At 51.5% G+C, this 25,877-nt stretch overlaps 2 protein-coding genes across 7 annotated transcripts in view; both read right to left on the bottom strand.

Annotated features, from left to right (window-relative positions):
* The window catches only part of SETD5 (SET domain containing 5), a 143,516-nt gene extending 134,585 nt beyond the window's left edge, over positions 1 to 8,931 (bottom strand). For 2 of the 3 annotated variants that reach the window (XM_089781346.1, XM_089781345.1), the window contains exon 1: positions 8,089 to 8,931. The gene's annotated coding sequence lies outside the window, so the exon portion shown is untranslated. The remainder of the gene's footprint in view (positions 1 to 8,088) is intronic. The other variant, XM_089781344.1, reaches the window with a different exon arrangement.
* Positions 8,932 to 10,687: 1,756 nt separating this feature from the next.
* LOC102455608 (putative peptidyl-tRNA hydrolase 2) lies at positions 10,688 to 24,823 on the bottom strand. 4 transcript variants are annotated; one of them, XM_075916667.2, is made up of 6 exons: positions 24,642 to 24,750; positions 23,660 to 23,731; positions 22,788 to 22,881; positions 20,127 to 20,369; positions 18,096 to 18,210; positions 10,688 to 15,189 (listed from the first exon to the last, which is right to left on the bottom strand). In XM_075916667.2, the coding sequence occupies exons 3-6, from the start codon at positions 22,791 to 22,793 to the stop codon at positions 14,978 to 14,980; spliced, it is 576 nt and encodes a 191-aa protein (XP_075772782.1). In that variant the 5' UTR covers positions 22,794 to 22,881; positions 23,660 to 23,731; positions 24,642 to 24,750; the 3' UTR covers positions 10,688 to 14,977. The 4 variants fall into 4 exon arrangements, with proteins under 4 accessions (XP_075772782.1, XP_089637473.1, XP_075772783.1 ...); XM_075916666.2 differs by lacking the exon at positions 20,127 to 20,369 and adding an exon at positions 24,472 to 24,543 and having other exon boundaries at positions 14,250 to 15,189; positions 22,784 to 22,881; positions 24,642 to 24,795; XM_089781347.1 differs by lacking the exons at positions 18,096 to 18,210; positions 20,127 to 20,369 and adding an exon at positions 24,472 to 24,543 and having other exon boundaries at positions 24,642 to 24,798.
* Positions 24,824 to 25,877: the final 1,054 nt, after the last annotated feature.

The following is a 25,877-nucleotide window of genomic DNA, read 5'->3' on the forward strand; positions in this document are numbered from 1 at the left end:
TATTACCCACAAAAAGGTCTGCAAAAGTGCTACAAAATAACTGCTGCTACATCCTAGTCCAGGCATGTCCAAAGTCCGGCCTGTGGGCCAATTGCGGCCCGTGTTCCGGTTTAATACGGCCCCACAGGTAATTTGGCAATATCTATCTTTTATGGCCCCCAACGAATCCATATGTATTGAGATGAATACATTGTAAAATCTCAGTTAATGTCAGTTGGTCTAAATCAGTTAAATATATTTGGACACAACATGTATACTTGGTGTTATGTTCCTGTTCATATTTTTTTTAACTTAAAAGTTGACAGACAACCTTTATTACCAATAATATGTAATGTACTTTACAATGTTCCTGACATATTTCAGCTTCCTGGATTTTTCTTTCATCTGGCCTTCAGATATGAAAGGCAGAGTGATTTAACACCTGTTTAGATTTGTCATACATGTGAAGAAATGAAAAGTATGCCGTTTGCAATAAACTTTGCATAAAATAGTTAATTTGCATTTAATTTTAATGGTTCAAAGAATGTCAGGCAAAATGGTCAGCCCTCACGCATGTTCACTTCATCAAATCTGGCCCTCTTTGAAAAAAGTTTGGACACCCCTGTCCTATTCATTTAAATTAAGTATAAACCTTTAAGTCAAAAGCCATATGTAAAAGACAAAAAAATTAAATACAAAAGTTGTTAATGTAATGTGTCTATTTAAGGTTAAGGAAGTAAAGAACCAGAACTGTTCAGCTTCTCGTATGAATCATTTGTCCATATCACATTTAAATACACATTCACATTCAATATTTACTCACAATATCAGCGATGTTAATGTTACAATAAAAAACTTCACATACTGATATCTTGATTTGTGTACTAAAAACTTATAACCTTAGTATTTCATTAGTATATTGTACATATATTGTTATGCATTTAAGAACTCAAAGAATGAGTCCAATATGCATGCCCAGCAGCAGATTAATTATGTGATGCTCAATTTTTGAATTTCCTGAACTTCGAGCATTTGCTATGTTTGTATTACAACCTTGCCTTAAAGGAACACTGTTAGAGATATTTAAAATCCATATGTCTCATCATGCTGAAAATATTTTTTAAAAGCTCACTTGTATCTCCCTCAGCTGGGACAATAAAGACAGGTAAGTCAATCTGTCAAAAATTATGATGAGCTAAAAAAACCCAGTATTTCAGTAACCTGTATTTTAAAAAGCCGGTTTCCGAAATGCTTGTATATTTCATGGAACATTTCTACTGAACTTGGAACTTAAGTTTTCTGAAGGCTTATTTTTAAGGAACATAAGCCTGGGATGAAGCATGATACTACAGTATCTTTAATATGGCATTAAGGAGCTATTTTTCTAACTTAGCTGAAAAGTAAACAGTGCCTCAAAATGAGAGTTAGCTGCAACTGAGAGCTATCTGGAAAAGGGAATTCAAGTTTATATAAAATGTGGTCATGCCATCCTGGACTGTAATTTCAGATATTAACTAATTCTGGTTACAACTTGGACAGAATAACTCCAACCAAATCCCAAGGTCCTATAGAAAGTGTTGCCAGTTCCACCAAGTCATCAATGAATTAATGCCCCACTTACGGGGGGGGGGGGGGGGGGGCTGTGGTGGGGGGGGGAGGAGAGGGGGCACTGCAAAATAAAGACTGACTTGCAACTACTGAAAATTCTGTCATATTTGTTATACAAATGAGAATGCCCTGGTACCTTGGCCAAATTCTCAATTGGGCAATTATTGCTGCCCAGTTACAGTGTACTATTGAATAACGGCCATGTTCCACCCCCAAGGTGGCTGCATTTCAATGTGTGTGCACAGATTACTCTTACATTACTTTCTAAAATACTGCAGAAGCTACATCTCAAATATAAAATGTTAAGCAATTAAATGTTTTAGAACAAGAAATGGTCTTTGATAGTCAAGCAAATTTATAACGAACATTTCAGATGAAGTGTATAGTTAATCAGAAAACTACACACTTTGATATTTTAGGAAAAAAGCCTGGTAGTTAGATTTTCCTAGCACAAACCAGACAGGTGTTTGCAAAGACCATGACAGTTTTCAAACACTGGGGTACTCAAGCTTTACATTATTGCTTTATCTTTTTTTTTAAACCATAAATTATACAAATTTCAAGTTTACATATATACTACTTTTTGAAATAGATTTTTAATTGGAGGTATGTTTTTATCTCAAGTCAACATGGTACGGCCAATGTCCAACATAAGACGCATCTCAAAAATGCAGATTTAGATAGCTTCAGAGGGATAGCCGAGTTAGTCTGTACAGCCATGGTCACCAACCCATCAATCGCGATCGACTGGTCAATTGGGAGGGATCGACCAGTCGATCACAAATCATTCTGTGCCTCCCCCTCCCCCCCCAGCAGCCCCACTACCTACCTCCAGTGACAAATGGAGGTAGTGCCGGCTTCCCTCAGGGTGGACAGAAGTCAGGCAGCTGCATGCCACTTCCAGGGTTTCCGGAAGTGCGCTGCCTGCTCCCCTCCTCCAGGTCTGTGGCATGCCGGGGAGTTGCTGCGCAGGGGGAGGAGGTAGGAGTCCCGGGGGAAGTCACGTGCTGGGACTTCCCACCTCAGGGGGCAGGGGGGAAGTTAGGAGTCCCCAGAGGAGGCACATGCCGGAGCTTCTCTCCTCTTCGGGGAATGGGGAAGGAGTCCCCAGGGGGAGGCGTGCAACAGGGCTTCCTTTCTCCGCAGGAACGGGGGGTAGGTCGGCTCCAAGGGGGCACGTGCGCGGGCTTCCCTGCTCTGCGGGAGGGAGGAGTCGGGCCTGGAGGAGGCATGCAACAGGGCTTCCCTCCTCTTTGGGAGGGGGGGGTGGAATCCTGGAAGGAGACTGGTGCAGGGAACTCTATGCCCCCCTGGCCCCCTGCTGTAGAAACTTGTCCCCTGCCCTCCCAGCACCCTGTTCCATCTCCCCAGCCACAGAACCCTGCCCCCACTCGCACCCTGTCCCCTGCCCCAGCACCCACTAGCACTCTTCCCCAGTATCATGTCCCCTGCTCCCACCAGCACAGTTGGGGCCACATTAGAGAGGCTTGCGGGGGAGGGGGGGTTGAAAGAGTTTTGGTTTTTTTGCAACTCTTGTGCGACCCCAACTGACTTTCCAGTGAGTCAGTGACCCCTGACTCCAAACAGGTCCCCTGCCCTTCTCAGAAATAAAGACAATGCAGAAACTTTGTGTGTTTGACACAGTATTTTATTTAAAAATGAAGTCTGGCCAACAAACCCCCTATTGGGGCCAAGCCCCCATCTGGCGACAACATCAGAACACTCTTGCACTCCCTCCCTTCCCCCAGACCCTAGATCTGAGCCTATCATACACTGGAACCCCCTGCCCTGAGCCCTTCACATACCCCAACCCAAATTCCTGAACCCTCACATCCACAAGCCTGTGGATTGCTTACTACCCCAACCCTCCATCTGACCCCGACACTGCCCGGCCTGGAGCCCCCTCCCCGAGCCAGCGTCCCCTTCTCCACCTCTTCCTGCATCCAGACTGCCTCCCAGAGCTTGCAACTCTCACCCCTTCCCACCGCCAAATCCCTCATTCCCACCCCGGAGCCTACACATCCTGTCTCAACCCAGCAAGGGTCCGGCTAGACTGCAGGAGTTTTTCAGGATTCCAGAGATATCCCAGAAAAACTCTTCTGCACCCAGGGATGCGTTTGTTCTTCCGTTTTTTTAAGTGGAAGAGCAAACATGCTCTTTCAGTCACCCTATATTCCTATTTCCACGAGGAATAAGGGGGCTTCTGAAAGAAGGGGTTTTTCCTGTCATTTGGTCCAGTCTAGGCAGGCCAGATGTTGGGAAAACCTCATTCTACAGAAGAATTGGATAAAAAAAGCAGCGGTATAAGAGTTGGGGATAGCAAGTGATGGAGAGGAGGAGAATAGAGAGGGCGGGGCTTCAAGGAAGGGGCAATGCAGTAGATCTTGGGTTGTTCTGTCATTTAAAAAGTGATCTTGGGTATAAAAAGGTTGGAAACCCCTGCTGTACAGGATAAACTTAAACAACGAATGGTCCGGTAGCACTTTAAAGACTAACGAAACATGGAGACGGTATCATGAGCTATTGCGGGCACAGCCCACTGTTTCTGAAGAAGTGGGCTGTGCCCGCGATAGCTCATGATCCCATCTACATGTTTTGTTAGTCTATAAAGTGCTACCAGACCATTCATTGGTTTTTAAGTTAGATTTAGATAGTTCTTAAAAAGTCAATTATTTCTCCTAAAAAGGAAATCTCTATTAAAGCCATTTAAAGTCCACTGCAGTGTGATGCCTGCCAGCTGCTCTTCATACAATACAGTCATGGCAAAAATGGCCTTTCACCATAGATCTTGCAAACAGTTGCTACACTAAATGTTGGAAGCAGAGGGACCTGTCTGCAGAGATAGTATTTGCCATACATTTCAGTACACATACAACAGGCTAAATGGCTCACCAACAGAAAGAAGGTATTTCCTACATCCTTTGGTAGGCATCCAACTGCAGAAGAGGCTATATGCCGTACATTTTGCTCTGCAGGTGCAGCAAAACAGGGAAACTTCTTTAGCCTCTGTTTTGTTGCAAGTTGCAAGTTGAGCTGGGCCACTATTTTGACTGTTCTATGCTCTGTGAATGAAAAATTCCCTCTTAGCACTAGCAGGCTGGTGTAGGCAGCTCACTGCACACAGCAGAAATTCCAGTCAGTAAGGCAAATGGGGCCCAGCCGATGGAAGGGAAGGAAGGAGACATAGGAACAATAAGGAAAGCATCTGGCTGTATGACTAACTGGAAAGGAGACTCCATTCAGAGGTAGACTGCAGTCCCAGGTCTGAGATTGCAACTGCCTCTCTTGCTCTAGGAAAATCATAACAAGTCTTACTGTCCTAATTCTGCACAAAAAGACAAGAGGGGTGAGGTAATGCCTTTTACTAGACAAGTTGCAAGCTTCACAGAACTTTTCAATTCTGTGGAGCACAAAAGCTTGGCTCTTATCAAACCAACTTCTAATGGTGAAATAAAAGATATTGCTTCATACACCTAGTGTCTCTCATATCCTAAGACCAGTACAGCTTCAGCAACAGTGTAAACTAGTTTTGGGCAGAATGAAAACAAAAGGCCAGCTCGGGGTTTCCAGCCACATCCTAGTGCAATTAAATACAGCATACAGGTTTATCGAACTGGAGTAAGATTTACACACGTCTGCCTCAAAGCTGTGGAAATATAAAAGTGAAAACCTTTCTCTGAGCAGGAACCAGCCATCTCCTAAACACAGCACTAATGGAGGCTGCTCTACTGTCCTTCCCTGGAGACAGCAGCCAACACTACTAAAGCTTCTCACGTAGCAACCAGAGCTCTGGAGCCAAATGCAGCTGCTGTCACTGCCTTGAACACTTACCCACAGGATCCAAAGCAACACCCTCCTGCCTTCCTTCACCTCTGTGCTTCAAACCAGAAGGCTGGGAACAAAATGACTTCCTGGGCCAGTTACAGAAAAATTCCTAGTGCCTCCTTCATAGGTGAAAAAGGGAAACTCCTACTCCCTCTTAAGGAAATACTGAACTCTTTATCTAACCTTATATTTTGCTTTTTAACAGAAGCACCTGCAGTGTGTCCATTTGGATTTTTTTTTTAAAAATGTTACCAAAATAATGACTTGCAGCCATAATCCCCTCCCCCACAGATATTAATTCCCTCTCCCTTGCCCATAACCTCTGCCTGAGTGAACCTTAAACAGTCCAATTACATAATGGGCCAGAGAGATTGCAGGAGGCCACTGAAAGGCCTGCAAAGAGCTATTACTTCCTTAAAGCAGAACTAGCCTCCGCCGAAAGCTGGAAGAATCCCAATGGCATATTTTAATCACTATACAATAAAATCCCAGTTCCTCTTTGCAAAACAGACCATCTGCTGCCTGTTGAAAATCCCATTTTAGTAGAGAATCAAACCACATCTAAGTTCCTTCCTTCTGTCAGGATCAGGAATAAGGAATGTGAAGTTTTTCCCAGTCACTTTCCAGCTTAGCCCAACATTTTACAAGACATATGACATACAACAAAGGACCTCTGTTTGAACAGTAGGCCATTGGCATCCAAGGACGATGCTGCTGGAGACACAGGTGACCTTGTCACAGCTGTATGGTATTAAAAACAGGAACTGTGTTTTAGTTCGGTCCTGAGCCTAAACAGCCAGGTTGGGAGGCTCGGAATCCACACAGCAGGAAACACAGGACATACAACCAAATGCAGGAAAATCCCTGCTGCAGCCTCCAGCACAAGGCAAGAAAAGGAGAGGTTTATTAGTGAACAGACTATACAGGCACCATGAGAAAGCAGAAAATGCAGGTCAAACACCTCCTCCCCCATACCCTGGAGGAATTGGTAGCTCAGAACGGACAGCAGGGACAGGAAAGGAACAGCAGACCAGAGCAGGCTGTTTCTAGACAGAGGGTGAGCCTCTCTTTCCTGGGAAGGGATAATCTTGGAGGGGAAGCTCTTAGCACAGAAAGGGGCTTTCCCACAATAATGGCTTTCCTCTCTCCTTATCTCTTTTAGCAGCTCAAAAGCAACAGACAAAACCTTCCACTGTATGGACCACCACCCACACGCAGATCTGCCTAGGAGCTAAAACAAACTGAATTAATCTGAATTTAAATCACCTTTTACCACGAAAGCAACAACTCTGCCCTCCCAAGACAGTAGACAGACTGAGGAGAAACGCCATGATTCCCTCTGGCAGTTAGCTAGGGTCCCCATCCTCACCAACCCCAGCGTGGGTAGAGCCTCTCTCACCCTGGCTGGGGCTCCCACCCGTACGCCCTTGCTTCCCCCCCACACACGAGACACCCCTCCCACTTGTTCCCCACCTCCTCCGGGCTTGTGCAGAACCCCGCCCCCGCACTACTCCCCCCCTCAGACCCCCCTCACCCAGAGCTCGGCCAGGCCGCCCCCCATCAACCTTCACCCCCCAAGGACGGGGCCTGGCCACGGACACTCATGCCGTCCCCCCATCGCACTCACACCCTCCCACAGGGCTTGGCCAGTCTGCACCCCCCCCCCCGCAGGGCTCAGCCTTCCCCCCCGGAATGAGCCCTTCCCCCCGCAGGGCTCGGCCAGCCGCCCTCACTCAGCCCTCCCCCCCCCCGAATGAGCCCCCCCCCCCCCAGCCGCCCCCACTCCCCCCCCCCCTTTCCCCCCCCGGCCGGCCCCCCCCCACACTCAGCCCTGCCCTCCCCCCGAATGAGCCCTTCCCCCCCGCAGGGCTCGGCCAGGCCCCCCCACACTCAGCCCTGCCCTCCCCCTCCCGAATGAGCCCTTCCCCCCCCCCAGGGCTCGGCCAGGCCCCCCCCACACTGAGCCTTCCCCCCCGCAGGGCTCGGCCAGGCCCCCCCACACTCAGCCCTTCCCCCCAGCAGGGCTCGGCCAGGCCCCCCCACACTCAGCCCTTCCCCCCGCAGGGCTCGGCCAGGCCCCCCCCCCCACTCAGCCCTTCCCCCCGCAGGGCTCGGCCAGCCCCCCCCCACTCAGCCCTTCCCCCCGCAGGGCTCGGCCAGGCCCCCCCCACTCAGCCCTTCCCCCCCGCAGGGCTCGGCCAGGCCCCCCCCCCCGGCCCTTCCCCCCCGCAGGGCTCGGCCAGGCCCCCCCCCCGGCCCTTCCCCCCCGCAGGGCTCGGCCAGGCCCCCCCCCCCGGCCCTTCCCCCCCGCAGGGCTCGGCCAGGCCCCCCCCCCCGGCCCTTCCCCCCGCAAGGCTCGGCCAGGCCCCCCCCCCACTGGCCCTTCCCCCCCGCAGGGCTCGGCCAGGCCCCCCCCACTCAGCCCTTCCCCCCCGCAGGGCTCGGCCAGGCCCCCCCACTCAGCCCTTCCCCCCCGCAGGGCTCGGCCAGCCCCCCCCACTCAGCCCTTCCCCCCCGCAGGGCTCGGCCAGCCCCCCCGCACTGAGCCTTCCCCCCGCAGGGCTCGGCCAGCCCCCCCGCACTGAGCCTTCCCCCCCGCAGGGCTCGGCCAGCCCCCCCCACTCAGCCCTTCCCCCCCCGCAAGGCTCGGCCAGGCCCCCCCGGCCCCGCCCCTACCTGTCCGGCCCGCTGCGGGCCGCGCGCGCACTAGGCCCGACTCGCGCCGCGGCGTTTCCTGGGCAGCAGGCGGGACCGAGACCCTCTGCGGCGACGGCGGCAGCCTCGGCCCCTCCCCCTCCGCACCACTAGCTGCGGCGCTTCTACGGGCCGGGCGGAAACGGCACTGAGCGCACGGGGCTGCCCAGCGCTGGCGCCAGGGGCCGCCCGTCCACACCCACTGCCGCTGGCGATTGGCGACGGCAGCGCCTAGCTCCGCCCATGCCACCCGAGCGCCGGCAGCGCCCCTCCTTCGCGCCTCCTGCACCCCCGTGCGATTGGGCTAGGGCTCCGCAGGCCACGCCCCAGCCCACTTCCCATTGGCCAGCCTCGGTACTCGGGCCACAGAGGCGACTTCCCATTGGCGCCCCCAGCTGTCCTGTGAAGGGCCTAGGACAGAAGCCCCGCGGCTGCTGAGGAGAGTATCAGGACGTCTGGGAAATCTGCACTCTGGTTGGCCGCGACTCCCGTCAGTTAGGAACCACTTCCTGCGTAAGGCACGGACTTAGACGAGAGAAGAGAGGGGTGGAGCTGACGTGTGATTGGCTTGGCGCCGCTTGCACCACGTGGCCTCCCGCAGCCGGGGTGGGACTCCTGCCTCGGGACACGTGGCAGACAGAAGGGGCGGGGCCGCGTGAGACTGGGCTCCCAGCACTCAGGGGGCATGCGCGCCGGAGCAGCGAGACGTGTGCATGCGCACGCAGCGCCCAGCTGCAGGCCGCAGCAAGGGGGGGGGCACCACAGGACACGCGTAACCCTCCGCCCCGCGCTTCTTAACGTCCCTGGGAGCGCCCGCCCCTCCCCCAACGGCCCTGGGAGCGCCCGCCCCTCCCCCCTCGCTACTTAACGGCCCTGGGAGCGCCCGCCCCTCCCCCCTCGCTACTTAACGGCCCTGGGAGCGCCCGCCCCTCCCCCCTCGCTTCTTAACGTCCCTGGGAGCGCCCGCCCCTCCCCCCTCGCTTCTTAACGCCCGTGGGAGCGCCCGCCCCTCCCCCCTCGCTTCTAAACGCCCGTGGGAGCGCCCGCCCCTCCCCCCTCGCTTCTAAACGCCCGTGGGAGCGCCCGCCCCTCCCCCCTCGCTTCTTAACGTCCCTGGGAGCGCCCGCCCCTCCCCCCTCGCTTCTTAACGTCCCTGGGAGCGCCCGCCCCTCCCCCAACGTCCCTGGGAGCGCCCGCCCCTCCCCCCTCGCTTCTTAACGCCCGTGGGAGCGCCCGCCCCTCCCCCCTCGCTTCTAAACGCCCGTGGGAGCGCCCGCCCCTCCCCCCTCGCTTCTTAACGTCCCTGGGAGCGCCCGCCCCTCCCCCAACGTCCCTGGGAGCGCCCGCCCCTCCCCCCTCGCTTCTTAACGCCCGTGGGAGCGCCCGCCCCTCCCCCCTCGCTTCTTAACGGCCCTGGGAGCGCCCGCCCCACTTCTTACTGTGCCTGGGACCGCCCGCCCCCTCTTCACATCCCTGGGACAGCCTGCCCCTCCCCTGCTTCTTAATGTCCCTAAGACAAAGCACCGCCCCCCCCCCCCCGCCCCCGCTTCTGAATGTCCCTAGGTAGCCCACCCCTTTTCGCGCTTCTTAACGTCCCCTTTGCAGGCTGCCTGCCCAGTCTCTGGGCCGACACACGCCCAGTCCCCCGCGCCTGGAGCAGCACCTGTACTGCACGTGAACTGGCAGTGCCTCACCCCAGCAAGCCGCCGGCCACGCTGACAACAGCATAGGCCAAGGGAAGGGGACGTAAGGGCATTTTTCAAACAATCAACAACCAAGCTAGGGTTGAAAGTAGATTCCTCTCCTCTCCCCAGGACATAACCTGGCCCAGAACAGTTTTCCCAAACCAGCACGGGCACTGTTTTAGCCATAGATCTTCATGGGAGGCAGTCAGTGCAGAGGGAACCCAGATGTGCACCTGTTGCTCAAGCCCCTTATAAAGTCCTTGGCTTGTCAGAAAATGATCACTCCATGCCTGGATACTTGAAAGGGCCTAATAAAACATCAAGTGCACTCGCACAACCTCCTTGCACATTCTAATACATCAGCCTGGAAGCAGTACTAGCTGAGCGGAAGCATGAGTCCAGCTGAGGCATGCTCCTCCCTGCCTTTCCAACTGATACTGTCCTTCTGTAATATAAGAACTATCTTGGCCTCTTCGCTAAAATTGTACTACAAGAAAACACCACAACAGGGAGATAGGGCTGCTACAAGGATTCTGAAAAGAACATTGACTACCATTTCATGCTCATTTTACTAAATGTTGGTCACACATTATCCTCTCCTCCACGCTTTGTGGGTCAGATGGAACACACATCTAACAGTAATGCAGCCAGCACACTTCCTGTTACTTTAGTCATCACGCTAATTTTTTTTGTCTATTCCTGTGAGGACAACAGAAGTTAAAACCCCAAACCTGATTCATTTCAAATCAGACAATACAGCAGCTTAACTCCTCCCATACTCTGGCAGGGTCTGGAGAACACAAAATTGATGCAGTTTTCCTGAGTCTGGTCAGAAGCACAATGGAGAGCCATCTTGTGGAGGAAATGCAGTATCTACACACTGAGGACAACGTATATACTGATTAGAAAGAATTCATTTTGAGCATATACAGCACATGTGACTGGAGAGCAGAAAGTAGCTTCTTATTGCGATCCTCTGTATTACAACAGGTTTAAGGTGTTCTTTAATTCAGATTCAGTCAGCTTTGCCCTAGAATTCCCACTGAGTCTGTTCATGGCCAGCACTCTCCCGTGAGATCCTGGTCTCCATTTGCAGCAAGTACCTCATTTTCCTATGTAGCCAAGATGCTGCTGCCCTGCTCTCCCCTGACCCTTTCAAGTGCTATCCAAACACACACACCTGGCCCACAGGACACATCTCCAATGTATTCACCAACCTACCTCTTTAGCAAAGCTACTGTAGCGAAGAGGTTCCCACCAGATTACTACTGCTTTTCTTCAAATTACTAACCTCCCTGGCCTAAGCAGCAGAGAAGGCAGAACGCCACCTAAAGCAGCAGGAGCCAGGTGAGTGCCATCTCCCCAGTACAGTGATCTCTCAAAAGAGAGGGAAATCCTGGAAGTTGGAAGGTTTCCTAAGCACGTGATGTCATGTGGAACTCACACACTCTGTTATGTAGCACTTTAAAGACTGACAAAATGGTTTATTAGGTGGTGAGCTTTTGTGGGCCAGACCCACTTCTTGAGAACAAATTGTGGAAGAAAATTGGCATGACCAAAGGGATACAATTAAAAAAAGTAAACACATAAAATTGACAAATCAGATTTTAGAAGGGGGGAGGGAGGAGGTTAGTGTCTGAGAATGATATTAGGGGGGATAATTGGGGAAGTTATCTTCGTAATGGATAAGGTAGTTAGCATCTTTGTTTAAGGCCCATTCGTAAAGTGTCAAATTTAAGCATGAATGACAGTTCTGAGTTTTCCCTTTGTTGTCTGGTGTTAAAGTCTCTTTGAAGTAAAATACATGTTGTTAGGTACAATGCCCAGTCTGGTTGAAATGACAAGAAACTGTTTTTTCTTTGTGAAACTGTCTGATGTCTGATTTGTGGGCATTAATTCTTTGGCGAAGTGCCTGAGAATTTTGTCCAATATACCTAGTAGATGGACACTGTTGGCACACGATGGCATAAATTATATTTCTGGATGAACAGGAATATGTGTGCACCCCCCTCTGATCTAAAAATCAGATTTGAGAGTTTTGTGTTCACTTTTTTTAAATTGTATCCCTTTGGTATATATGGTCATGCCAATTTTCTTCCACAATTTGATCTGAGGAAGTGGGTCTGGCCCATGAAAGCTCATCACCTAATAAACCATCTTGTTAATCTTTAAAGTGCTGCATAGTCCAGTCGTTTGTTTCAGCAAGACCAGACTAACATGGCTACATCTCTATTACTATTCTGGAAGGATATGCAGTTTGGTAGACTAGGGATGTTAGAGCATAACTGACTATTTAACCATTAAGCTGATGCATTCCAATTACATTCAGCCAGCTCCTGGGGAGGTGGTTACGCTGCAGCAAGGAAGCCTTTTTCTCAGGAGCCCTGCTCCCAGGGAGATTTCACTGTGGGATCTGCAGCATAAAGCCTAAATAAGATTCAGTGGCTATATGGTTACCTATTGAATTGACTTTTCACGTCCCCAATCTAAACTGCCATGGACCACATCCTCCTGGTTTTACCTATAATATAATATATGGAGATATAGCATCTCAGAGCTGGAACAGACCTTGAGAAGTCATTGAGTCCAGTCCCCTGCCCTCACAGCAGAATCAAGTACCATCCCTGACAGATTTGCCCCAGATCCCTAAATGGCCACCACAAGGATTGAACTCACAGCCCTGGGTTAGCAGGCCAATGCTCAAACCACTGAGCTATCCCTCCCCCTAGTCCTAAGTTTGTAAGAGCACTAAGGAGACTATGAAGATCTTTCAGTATCTCATGGGAGATTCTTCCAAAACAGATGATGTAACCACTGTCAGACACCTGATAGCTGTGCTCACCTTTTAAGAACAGCTAAACCCATTTGCTGCTATCAGAAGGCAAGCATTCAAGAGTGTTCAGTAGCACCATTTTTTAATCAGGTATGTTCAAAACAGGCACTCATTCAAATCATTCAACATGCAGTTACTTCAGGACCACACTGAACTAGGAAGTTCTCTCTCCTTTTCCCAGAGTCTCAGCCAAACCAGGTGGAGAATCCACAACAGCATTTCCTGCATTACCTAGGTCAGACACAAAAGTGAATGCTGACTAAGCCAGGCAACTATAGGAACCGTACTCCCCTTTTTTGGGGGGGGAAGAAGGGAACTGGAAGAAACAAAGTAGCTGTGGGATAGCGTATGCTCTTTCTGAAGACAAAACCAAATTTTAACAGTCAAATTCAGAACAGTACAACAAAAAGGAAATGCCTCTGTGGGACAGGGATCAGGTCAGGTTTGTACCATACCCCGTTTAAATGAGGCTCCAGCTCTGCCCTGGGAGCCTCTGGCTACTGGTGCAATGTAAGTTGTCTAGTTATTCTGCAGCATTACTCAGTAAATCAAGGCATACAGACAGCCTCTATTTCTAAAGATAGTGAGCAAACAGGGAGAAACTGGCAGAACTAGAATAGAAGAGAATAATGCTATTCCACTGCTCTGTAAGGTGCCTCCTATTCTTATAGAGGAAATATCTTCTTCAAAGGACACCCATCAGTTCTCATTCACAAACCTTCCATCTTCCCTCCTTAAATTAAGACACAAATCAGAAAACAGATAGCAGTTACCTAACTGCTACGCACTATAAACAACAAACATTACTTATTACTTGTTAATTGGGGCTACGAGGTAGCCTATAAAAACCGTGTCCAAAGAACGCATTTTGATCTCCCCCCTCCCCCCCGCACAAGAGCAAACGTGCGCTTTTGGGGAGCCCTGTATACCACATCTAGATGGGGCCAATAGCGGAAAAGCCTCTTCTGAAAAAAAAAAGGGCAAAAAAAGCCGCATTCTAGACCTAGCCTGCGTGCTTAACACCAGTGTTTGCATTAAAAGTCATTCCTGATATCAGCCAGTTTCTGTGTGTCTGATACACCCACAAACGTGGCTAATCCCTTAACAGCTTGTGTGATCTATTCTAGTCTGGAACATGGACACGAAGGGTATGAAAGTGTAAATGGTTAACGGAGGACTCTGGGCTCACTGGTTAACCTTCATGACTATAAATGCTCCCCCTCCCTCCCATGCTGCTGCCTCTGCACCTTACCGAATGAAAGGTGCACTTGGCATGGAGGTGTTCTAGGTGAAAAGAATAGACACACATGTATACCTGGAAGCTGCTGCCATGGGCCAGTATCTATCAGACAATCTGTCAAGCCTACACAACTAAAAGCCACTGTTACCCAAGCACCCAGAGCTAGTCTCTTCCAACTGGTTTAAATGAAGTTCCCTAGAAATTCCATCTAAGCACATGTGCTACAAAACCACAACCAAGACCCCAAGTGAGGTTGTTTGAAGTAGGGAGTTATCCCCCTCCCCTCCTGAATGTGAAATATAAATCCTAATTGAAAGACTACTTTCAATCATGCCAAGTAATTATTTCAACAGTGCGTTTTGTAATACAATCAAACCTGCACCACTGCCATTATTCAGTTTATTACCAGAACAGGCTTTAGGAGGATAGGAACTCCCAAGCCAAAGATCTATTTAATCCTATAGCCTATGCCCTACAGTCTCTGGGACTGCCCACAAGTGTAAGAAATTCCTGTAGCAAGCAACTATTCAATAACTACCCATTGAGGAAATTTCTTCCTAGCTCTCAAGAGGGTTTATTCTCCCTTCAGATCTACCTAAAGCCCATAAGCCTACCGAAAATAACTGGGAATGCTCTTATCCATTTAATCATACAATATTTGAAACCCCATGTGTTAGGCATGACATACACATCCGTCTACAAAAATAAAAAAAACCCACGTTCTCAGCATAGCAGTGCACATGGCCTCGATTTCAATAAGACTAAAATTTCAGAGTGTATTGACAGTGGGAATGAACAAAGCCACAAGCTCACCACACAGATGTCAAGGAAAGGCAAGGTATCTGTCAAAACTTCATCTTGTTCATAAATACGTTTTTAAAAAAAATGCTAGCCTTGTTCTTCCAGACAATTTCTAGGAGAAGCTAGAGACTGAACTGTGCAGCAATCTCTCTAATCCACCTGTAGTAGAGGAGCAATACTCTGACAGTCCTGGTCTAGCGAGACAGACGCCTTCAAGAGGCAGGAAGAGTGCCTGCCTCCTCATCCCATCACCATGCCTCTTGCAGCTCCAGCTGCCAGAAAGGAGAGCAGCTATCTGGTGTTTTCCACGACTCACTGAAGGGCCTGAGATGCTGTTAACAGGTACTTCTTTCTCCAAATTGCATACACATTGCTTGCCAATTCCATAGCATGTAATCCAGGACAGCATAAATGATTAGGCATTGTTGCTGCTCTCAGTTCAACAGCCTCAGATTCCCGGTCACCTGATTCACCATTTCTTCTTCTCCAATAATGGCAAGGACTGTGTATGACCCAGCTGGAACCTATAACAGAGAAATAAGCATGCAATTGTGTCAATAGCAATTTAAAGGATGGTAGATATTCAGTTTTGACTTAAGGACTTCAGAGTGAAAAGAGACCACCACATTCTTATGGAAGTTATCCCAATGATTAATCATCATCATCAAGAATTTGCACCATTCTAATCTGAATGGTCTAGCTTCAGTTTCCAGCCATAAGATCGTGTCATGCCTTTTTCTGGCAAGTCCTCTACTATCAGAAATCTTTGTATGTACTTATACATTGATCAACTCACCTCAACTTACTGGATCAACTGAACAGATTTAGCTTCTTAGTCTGGAGAGTATACAACTGAAGCACTCAAACTATTCCTAAGGTCTTCTTGGAACCCTTTCTTTTTTAGAATGTTGGCACCAGAAATGTACATAACCTTCCGCTAGTCTCATCAATGCGACATATAAAGTTAATAGCACTTCCGTACTTGTACATCATTCAAGAACCACAACATCGCACGGGACCTCATTCAGCTGATTTCCACCCGATCCCTAGGTCACTCTCAGTGTTCATGATTTCCAGGACAGTCCCTCAGCCTACAAATAGGACCTACATTCCTGCATCCTAGGCCAATGACCATGTGTTTGGCACATTCATTCAGACACACACACTCCTCCCCCACCCCCCAGTGGATCCAGGTTACCCCACACTCCAGCTTGCTCTGCTCTGGAGCAGTCCTTATTATAGTCACCAAACTGACTGATCTGCAAAATTAACCAACAATAATTTCATATTTTCTTCTAAATCACTGGTAAAGGTATTGCATAGCACTAGCCCTGGAACACATTCCTGAAACACCCAAATTCTTTAAAATTCATGTGATATTTCAGTTAATCAGTTTTTAATCTGGTTATTATGCCCTTCATGATTTTGCATTTTTTTTAAAATCAGACTTTCATGAAGTAAGGTATCAGATTTACAGAAATGCACATAGTGTTAATTCTCTTATACGCTTGGTTGATAACCTCACAATTTATATTTGTCTGATATGACCCATTTTCTACAAAAACTACCCTTAAATTCTCTACTGACTGCAACCCAGATCAGCGGTTCCATTATTTCACATGGGAGCAGTGTCAGGCTAACCTAGGGCTGGATAAAATGGCCTCCGTGGGCTGGATCCGGCCCGCCAAGTGAGTTGATCAGCCTATGGAGGCCCTGCCACTCCCCCCTTCACATCAGGCCTTGGGGGCAGGAGGGGAGCACGCAACGTCTCCTCCCACCCTGCAAGGGGTTCAGCACTTGAAATCAACCACCAGCTGCTCCTCAGCTGGCAGCCGACTAACTGCAGTGTTCCCTTGTAGGGCGGGGGCAGGGAATGAGACACTTCACATGCTCCTCCTCCCCAGGCCCTGGGTGACCTGGTGGGAGCGCACAAAGTTTTCTCCCACTGCCAGGGGCATGGGTACCTAGAGGAAACCACCAGCTGTTGAAAACAGCTGGTGGTTCTCTCTGGGGAGAGGGCAAAGACTTGGCACGCTCCTCACCCCCTCCCCCGGACCAATCAGGGTCTGTGGGTGGGGAAGCATGGACATGCCCTGACCCCGCCCCTTCCAGGGCAGCTCAGGGTCACTTCAAAAATTTCTGAAGTGACCCCCAGTCAAAAATGATTGGCCACCCCTGAGCTAACCAGTCAGTTTCTGTATCACCTCTACCATACTGGAGGAGAGAAGAACAGTGCCAATCTTCTAGAACTTCCAGAGCATTCCAATATTTGTTAAAACTAGGGATACGAAAGTAACTGTGTACATGGTTAACCGATAAGCCTGGGCTCATTGGTTAATGTTCATGGTTACACACAAGCTCCAGATAAGCATGGGGAGATCCCAGGAAGCCACCTGCCAACTCTTGCTGGTGCCTCGGATACAGAAGCAGCAATGCAGGGCAGCAGCCAGTATTTCAGTGGTTACATGATTATTTAATTACATGCATTTTAATGTCTCTAGTTAACAAATGAGCATCAATGGTTCAGTTCTTCCACCAACTCTTTGGTGCAAGATATCCACTACAAACCTGTATGTGAGAATTTAATTTTGCAGTTGCTTTTTTAACAGCCTATTTAGTTACTGTCAGAGTAGTAGGTTTTCTATCACCATTTTAGGATGGGAAGTCATCCAGCTGCTTTCCAAATATAAGTATTTATTGATTATTTATGCTTCTTTGCATAAAACTGTTGCCATCTCAAGCTACACGAGTGAAGGGTGTAACTGCCACAAAAAACTATAATTCTAGCAAATCTTAGCAGGATTCTTAAGCAAAACACAAGGAGAAAATTTTCCACTGAAGGTCATGTTAATTAGGCCCCAACTGGAGTATTGTATCCTTAAATTGTCCTTAGCCCTTACAGGCTGTAGGGTTTGGCTTCCCTTTTCAATATCTTCATTTTATAACTGCTAATATATTATCATTGCTATCAGTGTCTACTTTCCCATTCTAGCTTTTTGGTTTTAGTTTTATACCTTCTTTCAAAGCCTTTAACTAGAACAGTTCAAATTATCTGAGAGAGATAGTGTTAGTTTGTAACTTTAAAAACAAGTAGTACAGTAGCACCTTAGAGGAAATATATCAAATCATGAGCTTTCATGGGTAAAACCCACTTCATCATTTGACTTGGAGTGGAAATAACAGAAACGAAGACGCATATACAATAGAAGTACCTGTCAATTGTTTAAATGAGGAATCCTTCTTAGATAATTGCTGAATTATGGGGGTTTTAAGACCTCTAGTAAAAAGATTCCCAATTCTTCATACAGTTTTAAATTCTTCCTCCCAATCAGTTTTGCAAACAATTGTTTGCAAGCTTTGGGATATTAGCCCTCTTAAAGTGCCAAATTTATTGAATTACACACATGCTCTCATTTGCTAGTTTGATTACCTGTGTCCTCCCTGCATCCTGCACTAGGTACATTGGCAGTTCCAGGCTCAAAGCCAAAGCTTGCAGATCCATCAGGTGAGCAGTATTTGATCCTTGAACTACAATCTTTTTTGCACTACAAAGGAAAAAGCAAATGATCAGGAAAAGCTCATACTGTCCAGCAACCTTTATCACAGGCCCTTGTCTGGAGGAGCAATGTACAAGCTAAGCAAGTAATCTGCCTAACAAAGGAGTTAGAGGGCCCCATCTCCCATTCACCAAGCAACAGCAAAACCATTTGCTTCAGATAAATCAATCTAGAATATCTGTTAAGTGAAATTATCAGCAAGAGACACAAAAAACCCACATCAGAAAGACTCCTCCCTCCTTTCAGCAATTCAGTACAGGCAGTCCCCGGGTTACGTACAAGATAGGGACTATAGGTTTGTTCTGAAGTTGAATTTGTACGTAACTCGGAACTGGCTCCAGATTCAGCCGCTGCTGCTGAAACTGACCAGGGGCTGACTACAGGAAGCCAGAGGCAGAGTTGCTCTGCCCCCAGCTTCCTGGAATCAGCCACTGATCAGTTTCAACAGCAGCTGAATCTGGAGCCTGGGACAGAACTGGGGCGCTGCCGGGTAGGTCCCTCCAGGACCAACCCGGCAGCACCCCAGCTGCTCTACCCCAGGCGTCCACAACAAAAGCCTGGTCTGCTGGGGGGGCCGCGCACTAGCTGCGCTCCCCCCCCAGCAGACCAGGGAGACCCGGAGCAAAGCCGCAGAGTCCCGCACCTCTGCGGCTTTGCTCCGGGTGTCCCTGGTCTGCTGGGGACCTCCCCAGCAGACCAGGGACACCAGACCAGGGACACCCGGAGCAGCTTTTCTCGCCCCGGAGGACGCGGTGGCAGGACCACTGCGCGTCTGGGTGGTACCGCCACCCGCGAGTTCCGGGGTGAGAAAAGCCCCGTTCATAAGTGCGGATCTGACGTAAGTCGGATCCACGTAACTCGGGGACTGCCTGTACAACGAAAACCTTCCCATGTCTACTCATCTTTATCTGTTTAGCCATTTCTAACCTTTTGAACAACTGCTTGAAGAACCATTTAGAGCAAATGCTAATTTAGCAAAAAGGACAATTCAGAGACACAAGCAAGGAGAATGCAGCACCTTGCGGCAAAAAAGTCACTCATGCCCTGAAAGTTTAATCTTCTATATAGTTACTCACTGCCTTCAAGAGATGTTGTTCATGTCCATTCCAATCAGATGTGCGCACACATAATGGCAGCTGGAAATCTTCTAGCAACACCCATCAGGTTGGCCTGGACACCCCGGGAGCCATGCCTTGTGGGGCTCAATATAAAGCCCTGCCAATCCACCACCCCCTTACTTCCTTCTTGCTAGCTAGGAGGGCAGGTATTGGAATGGACATGAACATACACATCTTCAGAACATACACATGGCTGTTCCCATGAAAGCTCATGATCCCATCTACATGTTTTGTTAGTCTATAAAGTGCTACCAGACTGTTGTTTATCTCCAGAATGGTTACTCATGTTCTCATAACTGTTTCCTTCACATGCTTATTCATGTTAACTTCAATCAGGTGACTCCCAAACCACAGATCCAGAGACAGTGTCAGAGCTCAGATGTACACTGACTGGAGCACTGCTCTGCCAAGGGCCACATTGTTATTATTCTATCACTCAGCAAGCCTGAGACGATATTAAAGTAGGGCTGAGGACCAAGCTGCCACTCTGCAAATTTCCTCAGGTTTGGGGGGGCCGGGAACACTGCTGAAGAAGCCTGTATCCTGGTGGAATGTGCTGCAAGCAGAAAGGCAAGCACCCCTACCAAGCTATAGCTCTCACAGGTGCAGGACATGATCCATCACAAAATTCATTAACAGACTGGAAGGCCTGTCATCTCATCTGTCACAGCCCAACAGCTGAATGGACTTTGAGAAGTTTTGTTCTTTCAATGTAAAGGGCTAGCGCTCTGCAAACATCCACTCTCAGCATGCAGAGCACGAAGCCTCTTGCCCCCTGCTGCTTACATGCAGTTTAGGACAGAATTCAAGGAGGAAGATATCCAGGTCCATGTTAAATTGCCAGTCAACCTGAGACGGAAGTTGAGTATGGTCTGAGCTACACCTTGTCCTTTTAGAACACTGTATAAGAAGCCTCTGTATTGGAGCCTTCAGCTCTGACATCCTCCTGGCTGAGGTTATCGCTACCCAAAACGCCACCTTGTACGAGGCAGAGTTAGGAACAAGTTGCCAGCAGTTCCAAGGGTGACCCTGAGATCCCAAGACAAGACCAGCTGTTAGACATACAGGTATAGTTTGCAGACCCAGATTTTGCATAACTGTACACATCAGTTGCTGGAGCACCCAGTTGCACTCTAGGACCAGGGCTATAGAGGTTCCCTGCAGCCTTGTCAGGCAAGAGGGAGGATGACAATGTCCAAGGTGGAAGTGGGTCACTCACACTCAGCCCCCGAGGGGACCAATAATGCCACCAGAGCCAATGCCGATGATCCTGGTGCTGGTAACAGGCCTGTTGGGGCTAGATGAATTGCAGTGGACTGGGCAGAGGTACCATAAGATGACAAAACTGCCAAAGACAATCTGGAGTGAGAGCAATGGCTGTGACGCTAACTGAAGACTCAAGGGGTCCTGAAAGGCCTGTGGGTACTGATGAGACTAGGGATGTTAAAAAGCAGTTAATAACTAACTGTGGAAGCGCTGAACATCTCAGCAGTTACATGTCGCAAGCCCTGCGGTAAAAAGCTTATATCACAAAGCACACAGAGTAGCCAGCCCGCAGAAGCAAAGCCAGCAGCCAGTACACACTGGAAGCTGGATCCCAGCCCCACTCCCGAGGAGCCAGCTACATCGCATGCTCAAAGTATAATCTTCACACTGCAGAGCCTGCAGCCTGTAACTGCCGGAAATTTCCCTAGTCTCATCAATGCGACTTATACCTCCTGCTGGCACCACAGCTGGCACAGAAGCAGCAGCTCAGTGTGCACCGGCTCCCACCTCCAACCCCAGTCCCAGGGAGCCAGCTGTTGCCCCATGCTGCAGGCTCTGATACACAGCCAGCAGAGACAGCTGGCAGCCAGTTCCCCGGGAGCAGGACCAGGAACCTGAGTGTAACCCTTACAGTAACCAATAAGCTCATGCTTATTGATTAGCCATTTAAAGAGTTATATTTTTACATCCCTAGATGAGACCTACATCTCCTGCTCCTCCAACTCAAGGACTAGGTATCAGACAACCACAGAGGAATGGAGCTCCTCTGTGCCACACAGCAGCATCTGGGTTAAGGGACTGGTGCGACTGCCTTGCCTGCTCCATCATTGGTGCTGGCAACTACTGGCAGGGAAATGGAGACAAGCACAGCATCAGTATTGGTTTTGCTCTTAACTACACTGGTGACCTCATGGGTGCCACCAAGATTGATGCAGGCAGCTAGTCTCCTCTGGGAGGGGAAGGTGGTGTCATAAGGTCCATCAAGTCCTGCACCACTCTCTGCACTCAACCAATCCCAGAATCCGGTAGAGACTCAACAAGGCCCTCAAGGAGAAAGAGACCAAAGGGTACACATCCAGTCTAACTATACTATTTATAAACTAAAACTATTAATAGTACAGAAACAGCTAGGGAGTTGTGCTTGCTAAGCAAAACGTAGGAGAATTTTAGCTACCCACCACAGGTGGTAAGAAAGAACTGAAGGGATGGTGGGTTAGTAGGGCTTTATATGAGGCCTGGACAATAGGATCCAACCCGCAGATGCTGCTTGCCTCGCCCCGCCCACACGCCGCTCAGAAACATGGGTGTGGGGCCGTTTTTCTTTAAAAATTGTGAGTCTGGAGAGAAGGGGGAAGTTTTAGCAGTTGCACCCACCCCCAGCCCAATCCAATTGGCTAGTTTCTGCCAGAGGAGCTGCCTGTTTCAGTAACAGGCAGCCATGTAGCACCAGGGCTCCAGAGTACACACCGGCAGCCTGTGTGGGGGTAGGGCAGGCAGGGAGGCCGATTCAGGAACTGCTGTTGGCTGGCAAGTCTCCAGGCAGAGACTACTTCTGGAATCCCAGTTCCTCCCTTACCCAACTCTCTGCCCCTCACTCCAGACACTCAAATCCTCTGCCCCCTATCTGTACCCATATCTGCTCCCAGATCCAGCGCACCAATCTCCTGCCCCAGATCACAGTCGTCCCCGGCCCTAGCTCAACTGAAATCCCTGCCCCAGGTCACAATCCAACCCCGTCCACTCCAGTCCAGTGCTCAAGGTCACAACTGCCTCCTTCACCCAAACTGCTTTCTGCACCCAACCTCCATCCCAGACCCTGCATGAATATCATGGAAGAGTGCGGTCTTCAACCACTTTCCAAATTCTTAGAGTGGCCCCACACAAAAAATGATGGCCGACCCCTGCTGTATACTGAGCATCACAAAGGTGAAATTCCAGGGGGCACCTAGGCCAACCCAACTGGTGCTATTTGGGGGGGGGGGGGGGACTCTTCCAGGTGCAGTGCACTCACATCTGACTGGAACTGACGTGAGTAAGTACTCTAAGAAGAGCACCTGTTATTTCAGTCCTTCACCCAACAAGCAGCTCTGACCCACATGAGCCAGAGTGCTCCACTCGGTCTCTGAATTTTACAACATTGAGTCCACTAGACTGTCAGGCACACACTGCCATCTTACCCACATTCATCCCACTGGCAGATCAGCTCCCTCCCTGCGGCTTGCTCCTGCATTAACTGGTACAGGCCAACAGCTGCATGTCCAACCTGGGCTGCTATCTGCAAGAGGAAACAGGACATCTAAACAGTCTCAAGGCAGGGTTGTTAAACATAGGTTAACTGACTGATCAATTCACCTCATGCACTCTTATTGGTTACTCAACTATTCTACAGACCTCGCAGGTGGGGTCAGCAGCCAGTGCACTCCAGCCTCACTTCTGAGGAGCTCCTGGCCACTCTGTGCTGCTGCCTCTGTATCTGAGGCAGCAGCATGGGGTGCCAGTATTAAACCCATCTCACCTCGCGGACTGGCTGCTTGTTGTCCCAGCAGCAGGGGGAGTAGGGAGGCAGCAGCCTATCCAGGGAGCAATCTGAGCTCCTGGACTCAGCATGAGCCAGAGCTGAGCCAGGCTGCCTGCCCAGCTCCTGCTACACTTGCAATGCAGAGCCACAGCAGGGATAGGTCCCAGAACTGATGCAAGCCAGGACTGGGCAGGGCTGCTGGCCAACCTGCTAAAAAATGTACTAGCAAGGCGAAGGGAGGAGAGAATGTATGTCGTCTATAGCATTAACCAATAAGCTTTTGCTTATCAGTGAATTGACTACTTCATAACATTGGTAGCTCAAGGAAGCCCCTTAAGCCCCAGCCCACGGGGGATATTAGCAGTACAAGTGCTCTACATTCAGGTAAAACCTCCAGCAGGAAGCAGTCCCAGGGGAGGGAGAGGAGACAAGCTTACCCTCCCCTCCCCCCACAACACAACCCCTGGTCAGATATTGGAGAGAGAAAGGGAAACCGCCCCAGCAAACGCCGCCCAGGCTGCAGCTGAACCCTTACCTTCCCAGCGCTCATGGCGAGCTCTGCATTTACCACAAACACCATCTTGTAGCCGCTGCCACCTGCCTGCTCCTGGAAATGAAACGGGGGCGGGGCCACGGCCGGGGATGTTAGACACCCGCTAGCCAGGTCGGCACGTGGCAGCTGAGGCAGCGATGACACGCTTGGGGGGTTAAACTAGCTCCCCACTGCCGGCTCCCCTGGGGCACAGAGAGGGGCCGTGTGTCCCCAGGCAGGCTCCCTGGATACCAGCTCACCCCCTTGGGCCCCGGCCCCCCTCGGGCCCCGGCCCCACGCTCGCCCTCCCCCGGCCCCCCCCCCTCGGGCCCCGGCCCCACGCTCGCCCTCCCCCGGCCCCGCCCCCCTCGGGCCCCGGCCCCACGCTCGCCCTCCCCCGGCCCCGCCCCCCTCGGGCGCCGGCCCCACGCTCGCCCTCCCCCGGCCCCGCCCCCCTCGGGCGCCGGCCCCACGCTCGCCCTCCCCCGGCCCCGCCCCCCTCGGGCCCCGGCCAGTGGGCGCTGTCCGGGGTTCTCTGTTCGAGGTCCCCATCCGGCTCCCTTATTTTGATCCTCTAGCCGCACTTCTTGATCCTTTAGTCATTATTTGGCCCAAGCAATCAGTTGGACACGGGTCCAGTGTCCCTCCCATAAGGCTGGGGAGGGGCTTTTAGAAGGTGGGCGGGATCCGCCCGCCCACCATCCCATGATTTCAAATAGGCCCGTGCCCGCCCCCCCTCGGGCCCCGGCCCCCCCGGCCCTCGGGCCCCGGCCCCGCGCTCGCCCTCCCCCGGCCCCCTCCGGGCCCCGTCCCACCTGCGCCTCCAGCCCGCTGAAGTAGAGCTGCGCAGCCGCCTCGGCCGACACGTTCCCCGTCATCGCCAGGGCCTGGGGGGCAAAGCGGAGTGAAGCGCGCGCCGCAACCCCCCCCCCCCGCCGCGTCGCGTCGCGTCGCGTCGCCCCGCCCCCCCGCCGCGGACCCTCACCCGTCGCGCCTCCGCCTCAGGCAGGCCCAGCTCGCGCAGCGCCCGCAACAGCGCCGCGTCCGCCTCCATCCCGGCCCGCTCGCCTATTGGCTGCGCCCGCCCAGCCCCATTGGTCCTCGCCGCCACGTGACTTCCCCGCTGCGTCATCTCCGCTCCGGCCGCCTGGGCTCGCGCCCTGCTGGGGGGGCGGGGCTAACGCCTGTCCTGGGCACCCCCCGCTTGGGAACAGCGCCCCCTGCCGGCCCCGCCCCCACCTGCTACTAGCCCCCTACCCCGCCCCCGTCCCAGTAACCCCTGCCCCGCCCCCACCTGCTGCTAGCTCCCTGCCCCGCCCCCCGTCCCAGTAACCCCCGCCCCGCCCCCACCTGCTGCTAGCCCCCTGCCCCGCCCCCCGTCCCAGTAACCCCCGCCCCGCCCCCACCTGCTGCTAGCCCCCCGCCCTGCCCCCCGTCCCAGTAACCCCCGCCCCGCCCCCACCTGCTGCTAGCCTCCTGCCCCGCCCCCGTCCCAGTAACCCCCCCGCCCCCACCTGCTGCTAGCCCCCCCCGCACCGCCCCCACCTGCTGCTAGCCTCCTGCCCCGCCCCCGTCCCAGTAACCCCGCCCCGCCCCCACCTGCTGCTAGCCCCCCCCCACCCCGCCCCCCGTCCCAGTAACCCCGCCCCGCCCCCACCTGCTGCTAGCCCCCTGCCCCGCCCCCGTCCCAGTAACCCCCGCCCCGCCCCCACCTGCTGCTAGCTCCCTGCCCCGCCCCGCCCCCACCTGCTGCTAGCCTCCTGCCCCGCCCCCGTCCCAGTAACCCCCGCCCCGCCCCCACCTGCTGCTAGCCCCCTGCCCCGCCCCCGTCCCAGTAACCCCCACCCCGCCCCCACCTGCTGCTAGCCCCCTGCCCCGCCCCCCGTCCCAGTAACCCCTCATGCACGTGTTCGATGAGATGGGGCCAGTGACCACTGCAGACCACAAAGCAGATAAGGAGCGAAGGCATCCAGCCAGGTTCACGGTTTACAAACTGCATTAATAAGGGGAGGGAAGGAGAGCTCAGTGGTTTGAGCATTGGCCTGCTAAACCCAGGGTTGAGAGCTCAAGCCTTGAGGGGCCATTTAGGGATCTGGGGCAAATGTGTCAGGGAGGATACTTGGTCCTGTCATGGGGGCAGGGGACTGGACTCAATGACTTCTCAAGGCCCCTTCCAGCTCTAGGATAGGAATAGCTCCATATTTATTATTATTTTAATAGT

This window comes from Pelodiscus sinensis, chromosome 11 (genome assembly GCF_052426305.1).
Source record: "Pelodiscus sinensis isolate ZL-2025 chromosome 11, ASM5242630v1, whole genome shotgun sequence".
Classification (NCBI taxonomy): Eukaryota; Metazoa; Chordata; order Testudines; family Trionychidae; genus Pelodiscus; species Pelodiscus sinensis.

Bases quoted from the DNA above. Each gene is read 5' to 3' on its own strand.
- LOC102455608 (XM_089781347.1), bottom strand. From the start codon at position 24,788: ATGACGCAGCGGGGAAGTCACGTGGCGGCGAGGACCAATGGGGCTGGG. The intron at 24,544-24,641 runs GTGAGGGTCCGC...TTTGCCCCCCAG, and splicing joins CTGAGGCGGAGGCGCGACGG to GCCCTGGCGATGACGGGGAA. The intron at 23,732-24,471 runs GTGGGACGGGGC...TTTCATTTCCAG, and splicing joins TCAGCGGGCTGGAGGCGCAG to GAGCAGGCAGGTGGCAGCGG.